Source organism: Geospiza fortis, unplaced genomic scaffold (genome assembly GCF_000277835.1).
Source record: "Geospiza fortis unplaced genomic scaffold, GeoFor_1.0 scaffold117, whole genome shotgun sequence".
NCBI lineage: Eukaryota > Metazoa > Chordata > Aves > Passeriformes > Thraupidae > Geospiza > Geospiza fortis.
This window is the reverse complement of record NW_005054500.1, coordinates 16,506-25,899: the sequence shown is the minus strand read 5'-3', so window position 1 is coordinate 25,899 and position 9,394 is coordinate 16,506. Positions and strand designations below refer to the sequence as shown.

The 9,394-nt window shown below is 54.1% G+C and overlaps 1 protein-coding gene across 1 annotated transcript in view; it reads left to right on the top strand.

Moving 5' to 3' along the window:
* The first annotated feature begins 169 nt into the window (after nucleotides 1–169).
* Nucleotides 170–9,394, top strand: part of LOC102031852 (ras-related GTP-binding protein A) — a 10,352-nt gene continuing 1,127 nt past the window's right edge. The window contains exons 1-8 of the mRNA XM_005428715.2: nucleotides 170–201; nucleotides 2,320–2,419; nucleotides 3,444–3,510; nucleotides 4,157–4,379; nucleotides 4,805–4,900; nucleotides 5,646–5,768; nucleotides 7,988–8,079; nucleotides 8,883–8,998. Of these exons, the coding sequence (XP_005428772.1) occupies nucleotides 175–201; nucleotides 2,320–2,419; nucleotides 3,444–3,510; nucleotides 4,157–4,379; nucleotides 4,805–4,900; nucleotides 5,646–5,768; nucleotides 7,988–8,079; nucleotides 8,883–8,998 (844 nt within the window). The 5' untranslated portion in view covers nucleotides 170–174. The remainder of the gene's footprint in view (nucleotides 202–2,319; nucleotides 2,420–3,443; nucleotides 3,511–4,156; nucleotides 4,380–4,804; nucleotides 4,901–5,645; nucleotides 5,769–7,987; nucleotides 8,080–8,882; nucleotides 8,999–9,394) is intronic.

Genomic DNA, 9,394 nt, shown 5'->3' with positions numbered 1-9,394 from the left:
AGGGGGAGGGGAGCCGGGGCTGTGTCAGCGCTTCCCCAGTACCGGGGGTGGGAGCGGCACTGGGATCGGCATTGGCATCGGGATTGGGATTGGCACTGATATTGGGATTGGCGAGTGGAGTGTGTGCGTGTGGGAAGCAGTGATCCAAGGTGGGCTTCTCTCTGCAGGTGTGTGATGCCAAGCACAGCCATGAAGAAAAAGGTAAGGACAGGGAGGAGAATCCTGTGTTTCCCTTCCCCATCCCCATCCATGAGCACTGTTTGTTGTCTCCATCCCTCAGCTGGGGCTCTGGTGCTTCTCAGGGTCAGCACTGCATCCTCTGCTGGAGGTGCCAGGCGTTAAACCCGGCTTTAATCCTGGCCTGGATGGGCTGGGTTAAACCCGGCTTTAATCCTGGCCTGGATGGGCTGGGTTAAACCCGGCTTTTATCCTAACCCGGCTTTAATCCTGGCCTGGATGGGCTGGGTTAAACCCGGCTTTAATCCTGGCCTGGATGGGCTGGGTTAAACCCGGCTTTAATCCTGGCCTGGATGGGCTGGGTTAAACCCGGCTTTAATCCTGGCCTGGATGGGCTGGGTTCCTGCAGAGCCTTCCCCGGCAGTTGCTGTTCCCCGAGTGCTGCTGGGGCTGTTGCAAAACCCTCTGCAAAACCCTGTGCTCAGGGAGGAGGATCTGCTCCTGTCCCTTCCCTGTCCCTGCCACCCTCCCGAGGTGTCCCAGGAGCCCCAATCCCCTTAGGGCTCCAGGAGGATGAAATGTAACACGTGGGGAAGGAGCAGCAGCTCTGGGCATGGCAGGGGTGGGTGTATCCCAGCAGGAGCACATCCAGAGCTCTTAAAGGAATATCTGGCTGCTTTTCCATGCTGAGGTGGGGTTGGGTTCCCTGCCTGGCTCTCCGTGCTGCTGTCTGACCCCTTTGCAACCTCTGCAGCCTAAACTTTGGGAATTGGGGCTGGTTTGGGCTGTGCCTCAGACTGGGATCGGGTTTCTGCCTGGGATTTTGTGCTGGTGCTGTGAAATAAGAGCTTGGCTGTTCCCTGGGCCCTGCTCAGGGGACAGGACAGGACAGGACAGCATCTGGGGGGCCTGCCCAGCCCTCCTGGGTGTGGAACAGCCAGGAACACTCCTTGTTGCCAAATCCTGGAGCCTGTGGGCAGCTTCCCTGTGGCCAGGGTGCTCCCAGCCCCGAGCTGCTGCAGGGATGAGCTGAGCACACAGCCCTGGGGAGCTGTGCCTTGCTTCTGTGCCCAGCTCCTGCCCTGCTGTGCAGGCTGGGCAGCACCCACTGGGCTGCTCTCCTGAAATCCCTCCTGGATGGCAGACTGGCAGGGCTGCTGCCAGGAGCTGCATTTGGCTTTGTGACTGGAACTTGTTTAACAGCTGGGTTTTGTGAGCAGGGCTGTGTTGGCTGCCACTGATGGGTTTGTTTTGTTTAATTTTTATTTTTAGATCACAGTGTAAAGCCTTGCCTGATGTGACTGTCTCTGGTGTGACTGTCTCCCCTCATCCCCACCCCCAGCAGCATTCCCTACTTTTTGGTGCCTCTCCTTTCCCCTGAGCTCTGCAGGGATGGGACATCATGGAGCCAAGAGTCTCCTCTGGAGGGGCATCACTGGAGCCACAAAGGGTCTCCCCTGCTCTGGGGATGCTGACCTGGCTTGTCTCATCTGCTTTTCCCTTTTTTTTTTTTGGTCTTCTGGCACCTGAAAGTGGGAATGTCCCTGGTATTTAGGGAAAAGAAAACCAGTCATGTTGTGGGAAGAGCAGTATTAGGAGGTCTTTAAGGTTCCTCTCAACCCTGTCTGGTTAGGACCGAGTGTTTGGGGTGGAAAACCAGGAGCTGAGGGGTTGTTTTTGGTCTGGAGGAGTTGAGACAAAACTGTTCCTCATCTTTAAAGTCCTTTGGTGCCACCAAAGCCATCAGGTGGGAGTGGCTGGGAATGGGGAGGCAGCTCCTGCTTTTCCCAAGTCCTGTCCACGTTTTTGGAGAAAAGTGACCAAGGCCAGCAGGGAGGTGGGATGACCATGGCCAGCAGGGAGGTGTGATGACCATGGCCCAGGGACCAAGGCCAGCAGGGAGGTGGGATGACCATGGCCAGCAGGGAGGTGGGATGACCATGGCCCAGGGACCACCCAGGAGTGGCTGGGATGTCTGTCCTGCTCCCCACGTGCTGCTCTCTGTCTCTCTCCTGGTGCATTCGCAGCTGGACTGTGCTGTGCTGTGTTCAGTGCCTTTGGCAGTGAGATGTCAGCTCGAGGGAGCTGGGGGGGACTCAGTGCTCTGTGGGAGCTCATTTTTCCTTCTTTCCCTGTGTGCAGGTGCTGCTGATGGGTAAAAGTGGGTCTGGCAAGACCAGCATGAGATCCATTATCTTTGCCAACTACATCGCCCGGGACACGCGGCGCCTGGGGGCCACGAGTAAGGAACTGCCCCATTCCCGCAGCTCCAGCCCTCATCAGGGGGTGGGGCCGTTCCCTGCAGCCATCCCCGGGTCCCTTGGGTGTGTCCCTGCAGCTGCCACACCCCGCTGGGAGCTTCGGGATCAGCCGGGGACAGGCAGGAAGAGGAGGGAAGGGAGAGGCAGCACTGGGATCGGCTTGGCTGCTCTGTTGTTCAACTTTCATCCTTAACTCCCTGTTTTGGGATCAGGAGGCAGCCTTTGCTGCTTTATTGTTCAACTTTTATCCTTAACTCCCTTTTTTGGAAGCAGCCTTTGGTGCAGCTACACCTGCCAGAGCCTCCTCTGTGTTGATGGAATGTTCCTGCTCCTGCAGGGATCTCCAGCACAGGGATCCTGCAATGCCCCCGTGGTTTTGGCAGGATGATGCACTGGGCTTAGTGAATGCCTTTCCTTTTTCCCTTTCCAAAGCCTTTGTTGGGAAAGAGCAAGAAGTGATTCCTCTGGGAGAGGCGGATGAGTTGTTGGGATCTGGTGCTTCTCACTGGGAGGGGCCTGTGTGGATTTAATGTCAGGGATTGGTGTAAATTTCCTCTTTGCCATGAATTTGGCCTCTTCCTGAAGTTTACATTCCCTGTGTTCCTGGTTTATTTTGTCAGGGATGGCTTAAAGCCCTGCACAGTCATTCCTACAGTATCCCAGGGATCAGGGAATGTGTGAGTGAACAGGAACACTCACTGCACTTCTCAGGAGAGCAGTGGGCAGGGAGGCCTGAGTTCCTCTGGGAAATGGGGTTTTGGTGGGATTTAACAAACTGGGGCTGCTTTGTGAGGAATGCCCATCCCTGGAAGTGTCCAGGGCCAGGCTGTATGGGGCTTGGAGCAGCCTGGGATAGTGGAAGGTGGCAGGGGCTGGAATGAGGGCTTTAATCCCTTCCAGCCCAAACCATTCCATGATTTGGTGCTGATTTCCATGATTTTTGGCTGCCCAAGCTCTGCCCTGGGTGTGTGGTGCAGTCAGTGAGCTCCTGCTGTCTCTTTGCAGTTGATGTGGAGCATTCCCATGTCAGATTCCTGGGAAACCTGGTGTTGAACCTGTGGGACTGCGGAGGGTAGGTACTGATTATTCCTGGCCCAGCCTTTGGGGGAGGCTCTGGGGAATCAGGGTGGGTGGAGCAGGGTGGATTCTCCTCCCCCTGGGATGAGGTGGTGCCGAGGGAATGCTCCTTCTCCTGCTGTCCTGAGGTGCTGGAGTTGCTCACTCCAGTTCCATCCAGGTGGGATTTGTGCAGAGAGGCCATGCTGGAGGTTGATCCTGTGGCTCCTGGAAGCAGCTGTTTTCAAGGAATGCTGTCCCCTCCTCAGCTCCATGGCCTCTGGACCATCTCAGTCATGTTCAGCCAGAGTTAAAGGAGATTTAATCCTGGGATTTAAGGCTGAACTGATGCTTTGGGTCACGTTTCACCTGTTCCTGCTGCTGTGGGCTTTCACAAAGAGCTCCTGAAAGCCAGCCTGGGGCCAGAAGCAGCAGCACATGAGGGAAGCTTTGGTTTCCTGTGGGACTGGGGTGGCTGGTGCTCTCCAGGAGCATCCAGCTTTCCTTGGGAATGCCCAGGGCACGCAGCTCCAGCCTGGCCTCCCCAGTGGGGGCTGCAGCTCCAAATCCCAGCCTGGCCCTCCTGGCAGGAGGAGCTTCCCACAAACCCAGCATGCCAGGCAGGAGCTGCCCTAAGGGAGTGTCCTGCTCTGCCCCCTCAGCCAGGACACCTTCATGGAGAACTACTTCACCAGCCAGAGGGACAACATCTTCCGCAACGTGGAGGTGCTGATCTACGTGTTCGACGTGGAGAGCAGGGAGCTGGAGAAGGACATGCACTACTACCAGTCCTGCCTGGAGGCCATCCTGCAGAACTCCCCCGATGCCAAGATCTTCTGCCTGGTGCACAAGATGGACTTGGTGCAGGAGGACCAGCGGGATCTGGTGAGGAGCTGGCGGTTGCCATGGAAATGCATCCCTCATGCCCTGCGGGTCACACCTCAAAGGCAGCCCCTCGGGGCTGTTCCTCGAAGGCTTTCTCAGATCTCCTCAGAGCTTTTCCTGCCTTCTTTTAAAGTGTGTCATCCTGGAATCCAGTGGAGAGCAGCAGTGCTGGTTTTTAGGGACAAGAAAAGCCTTTCCTGCCTGGTTCCAGAGCTCCCAGCACACCTTGGTTCCTTCCAACCCAAACGATTTTGGGATTCTCCAGCAAGACATCCCTGGCCCTGCTGCTCCCTGGGAGGGTTCCTGGCCACTCTTCCCTGCAGTGTCCCAGAGATCCATGTGAAATTCATCCCATAAATCCATACAGCAGCCACAGCACAGGCAGGAACATTTCACTCAATCCCTCAACTCTCTTTGCTCCCCAGATTTTTAAGGAGCGCGAGGAAGACCTGAAGCGCCTTTCCCGGCCCTTGGAATGTGTTTGTTTCAGAACTTCCATCTGGGATGAGACCCTTTACAAGGTTGGTGCAGCTTCCTCTCCACATCTGCCTTCCCACTGGGAGCAGAGCAGGAGGAGGATCCCTGGAGCTGCTGCTGGTGTGTTCAGCTCTGCAGCTGCTTCTGCGGGGTGTCAGTGAAACCCAAATGAATCCTGGGTTTATTAATTAATTTTTAAAAGTCAGGAGTGTGTGTTAAATATCAGGAACTTGGCAGACAGGCATCTAAATATCCCCCTGGCTCTGGGAAGGATGAGTTTGCCACTGCCCCACACCTGGGTCAGCAGCTGGGCAGGGAGGGGAGGCTGAACTTGGAAAATCTGAGTGTGGATGAGCACAGATGTTGATCCCAACATCCCCCAGCCCCTCCTGTGCTTGTTCCTGGCCTGTTGGGATAAGGTGGAACTTTGTTTGGGTCAGGGATGAGCTGCCAAGTGTCCATCTGCGTGCTGACCTTGCTCAGGATTAAAAATCTCTGTGAACTCGAGTGGGAGAAGGAGACAGAAGCATTCCCAACTTAAAGCAGGGATGATTTTAGTCTGTTCAGCAGCACTGTAGTTGCTCTGCCTGCTGGAGAAGAACTGGAGCCAGGGAAGGGTCTCCTCAGGTCTGGGCTCCCTCTGGGACCTGGGCATGGAGGGTGGAGAAGCTTCTCAGCCTTGCCCAGGCTGTCAGCACCCAGAAGTGCCAAAAATCCCTCTGGGAGCACATTTCTCACAAGGGGCTGAGGAGAGGAGCTGGTGGGACGTTTCTGTGTCTCCCTGTGCAGGCCTGGTCCAGCATTGTCTATCAGCTGATCCCCAACGTGCAGCAGCTGGAGATGAACCTGAGGAACTTTGCTCAGATCATCGAGGCAGATGAGGTGCTGCTGTTTGAGAGAGCCACATTCCTGGTGAGTTCCTGGCATGGATTCCCTGGATGGAGCTTCCCTTTCCCTCCCCTCTGCTCTGGAGCCAGGCAGGAAGAGCTGGGGGTGCTCACCTGGAGAGGAGAAGCTCCAGGGAGAGCTCAGAGCCCTGCCAGGGCCTGAAGGGGCTCCAGGAGAGCTGCAGAGGGACTGGGGACAAGGGATGGAGGGACAGGACACAGGGAGTGGCTCCCACTGCCAGAGGGCAGGGATGGATGGGATATTGGGAATAGGGAATTGTTCCCTGTGAGGGTGGGCAGGCCCTGGCACAGGGTGCCCAGAGCAGCTGGGGCTGCCCCTGGATCCCTGGCAATGCCCAAGGCCAGGCTGGAGCACCTGGGACAGTGGGAGGTGTCAGGTTGGAACTGGATGAGCTTTGAGGTCCTTCCAAGCCAAGCCATTGTGGGATTCCATGGAAGTTGGGAGGTGCCAGCCCCAGTGCAGAGTGCCCTGATCCAGGCCTTGGGATTCTGAAAGCAGCTGCTGGGACCCTGTGGCCCATGGGAGCATCCCAAAATTCCCCCTGCAGCAGCTGAGTTGAGCTTTGGTTGGGGTTTCCTCTTGCAGGCTCTGGGAGTGTTTCATGTCCCCATTGTGGTGGGACTGCTCTGAGAATCCCCCTCTGCACAGGGCAGGAACCTTTTGTAGCTTCACAACCAAACCTTTTCACTTCCTCCTGCTGGGGCATTTGAGCTGGACCTGATTTCTTTTGGTTTTTGATGTTCTGCAAATCCAGAGCATGGATGGGGGGTCAGCCATGGGATTGTGATGCTTTTCCAGGTCCCTGTGCTCCCAATCCCTCTGCAAAGGTGCTGGATAAAACCCCTCTTGGTGCTTGGCTATATTCCTGATTGCTGGGCTGGGCTCTTCACACTTTGCACCAAACTCTTGCTGAGCTGAAGGAAATACTTGAATTATTTGGAGTGTTTTCCTTGCTGGTGATTTGGAAATGATGGAGGGAATTTGGGAAAGGAGCCATGACTTTTTTTTCCTCCTTAAACTATCAGAAACAAACACTTGCCATGCCTGGCAAGTTCTGCTTTTTTGACCTTCTGGAGATAATGAATAGTTCCACCTTAGGGTGTGTGACAGTGTGATTGTTACAAGGACATTTTTAACTGAAAGAAATTATCTTTGCTTCAAAAATTGTGTGCTTAATTTAAGTGCAATGGTGACTTCTTAAAAACCTCCTCCCTTTTTTTTCATATACTTAAACATTCTCAGGGCTCTCTTCTCTTGAAGGGAAATCTTCCTGTGAAAATCTCTTTGGGAAATCTTATTTTGAAAACTTTATTTTGAAATTGTGTTTAAATTGTAGTGAAAAAACCTCATCTGGGAAGTCTAGGAAGGAAATTGAACACTGGGAACTGCAAGTCTTGAATGTGGCTAAAACTGTGCTTGTGGGAATAATTATGCAAGTTTAAAAAGTGATGGGTTTAAGGTGGTTAAGGGAAAAAAAGAGGGAAAAAACCCTAAATGTGACTCCCTGAATAGAGCAGTTTCAGATCCCTGTGCAAGGGCTCCTGTCATGTCCAGTGAGCTGATTTGGGGATTGTGAAGAGTTCAAAGCAGCTGGCCTAAGGTTTTGAAGAGGTTCCTGTCGGGTTTGCTGTGGGGATGGAGCTGTGTGGGCAGGAAATGCAGCTCTCACTCCATGTGGCTGAGCAATAAAGGGCTGGGGCCACCAGCTCGGTGGGAATGTTTATGGAGATGTTTTCAAGGGTTCCTAAAGCCCTTCAGACCCTCTGGGTGTTGGCATCAGGGCTGCTCCCTCTGCTCTGCCTGGAGTCTTGGAGAAGGAATTCCCAAGGACCCAGCTACCTTTGAGCTGCTTCTCTTGGGGAGGAGCAGCTTGGTTTGGCTTTGGGATCACTGCCTGTGCAGAATGGGAGGGAAAATCCATCCCAGCACTCAGCCCATTCCTGAGGTGATGGACACATTTTTTACTCTGTTTCCACCTATTTTGGGACCAAGATGTGAAGCCCTCAGGGGACAGTGGTGTCACCTGGCAGGTCTGTGCCATCCTTTGTGTGCTGATCCTGTCACTGAGCTTCTCCACCAAAGCACCAAAGAATTTCTGTAAAACTGCCAAGACCAGTCAGCCAAAGGCAGAGGGGATCCTCCCTGCTGCCCAGGCATTCCCAGAGCTGCTGTGGGAGGGCTGGGCTGGAATCCTGACTGGCTCTGCCTGTGCCCCTCTCCAGGTGATCTCCCACTATCAGTGCAAGGAGCAGCGGGACGTGCACAGGTTTGAGAAGATCAGCAACATCATCAAACAGTTCAAGCTGAGCTGCAGGTGAGCTGCTCCCATCAGCACTGGGGATGTCAGGGCTATTCCAGCTCTTTCCAGAGAATCCCAGTTTGACTCCTCAGCAGCTGGAATGCCAGGGTGGAATATTGCTGGAGCACAAATCATTTAAATGTTAATTTAATGCTCGTGGTGGGAGAGCTTTGGTGCTGTTTTGTTCCAGGTCTCCTCCTTCTGGATCAAGGCAGGAGAATTCCAGGGCTGAAGTGATCAGAAGTGTTTCTCTTGGAAACTGGGAATGGAGAGCTCTGCTCCAGCCCAGGCCCACAGGGCTGCCTGGGGAGAATGGGGCTTGCAGGCACTGTTTATCCCTGTTCTCAGTGGAAAAGTGGGAACCTTGGCTTTGCACAGCCCTCAGGCTCCACTGCCAGGTTAATTGTGAGGGTGTGTGGAGCTGGACAGAATGGAGAAGTTTCTGGGGGGGGGTTTACAGATGTTCAGATATCTCCAGATATTCCCATTTTATGCTGATTTCTGCTGCTCATCCAGAGTGTCCAGCTGGGAATGGCTGAGCCCTGGTATCCATGGGGAGCAGGCCTGGTCAGGGGGGTTGTGTCTGGAATTTCCTTCATTCAGTGCACAAGCAGCTGATATTGTTCTCATTTGGCCCCAAACTGAGGAATTTGCCTTTAAAACCAAGCCCAGCCAAGGCCCTGCTGTAACCACACCTTACCAAGTGGGAATTCCAGCTCCTCCTTGTTCCCAACAGCTCAGATCAGGGAATTTTGGCCATGTGGGCACAAAAGCTCTTCATTCACTCTTTTTCTCCCCTTTATTTCCTTGTTTTTCAGTAAGCTGGCAGCTTCTTTCCAGAGCATGGAGGTCAGGAACTCCAACTTTGCTGCTTTCATTGACATCTTCACATCCAACACCTACGTGATGGTGGTCATGTCAGACCCCTCCATACGTAAGTCAGAGCCAAGAGAAACCTGCTTGGGGCAAAAAAAAACCCAAAAAAACCCTCAAAAAAGGTGTAATGAGTCCAGTTTAAACAGTGTTTCTCTTGGAAAATGAGTTAAGAGGGAGGGATTGAGTGTGAGCAGGACCCTGCAGAGGTGGTGGTGGCACAGCTGAGCTGCTGCTGCTGTCATAGGGAGCCACCAAACCAGACCTGGCTGAGCAGGTCGTGCCTAAAGCCTATTTTGGGCAGTTGGGAGCTGGCAGCCTCGGTGATTTTTGGGGAGGAAGCAGAGCTGGCTCATGTTTGGGTGTTGCTGGGCTGTCTTGGGTGGACAGGCTCTAATTTTAGCAGCCTCTATTTATCCCAAGGAGGAGCTGCAGCAGTGCCAGCCCGCAGCCCCCG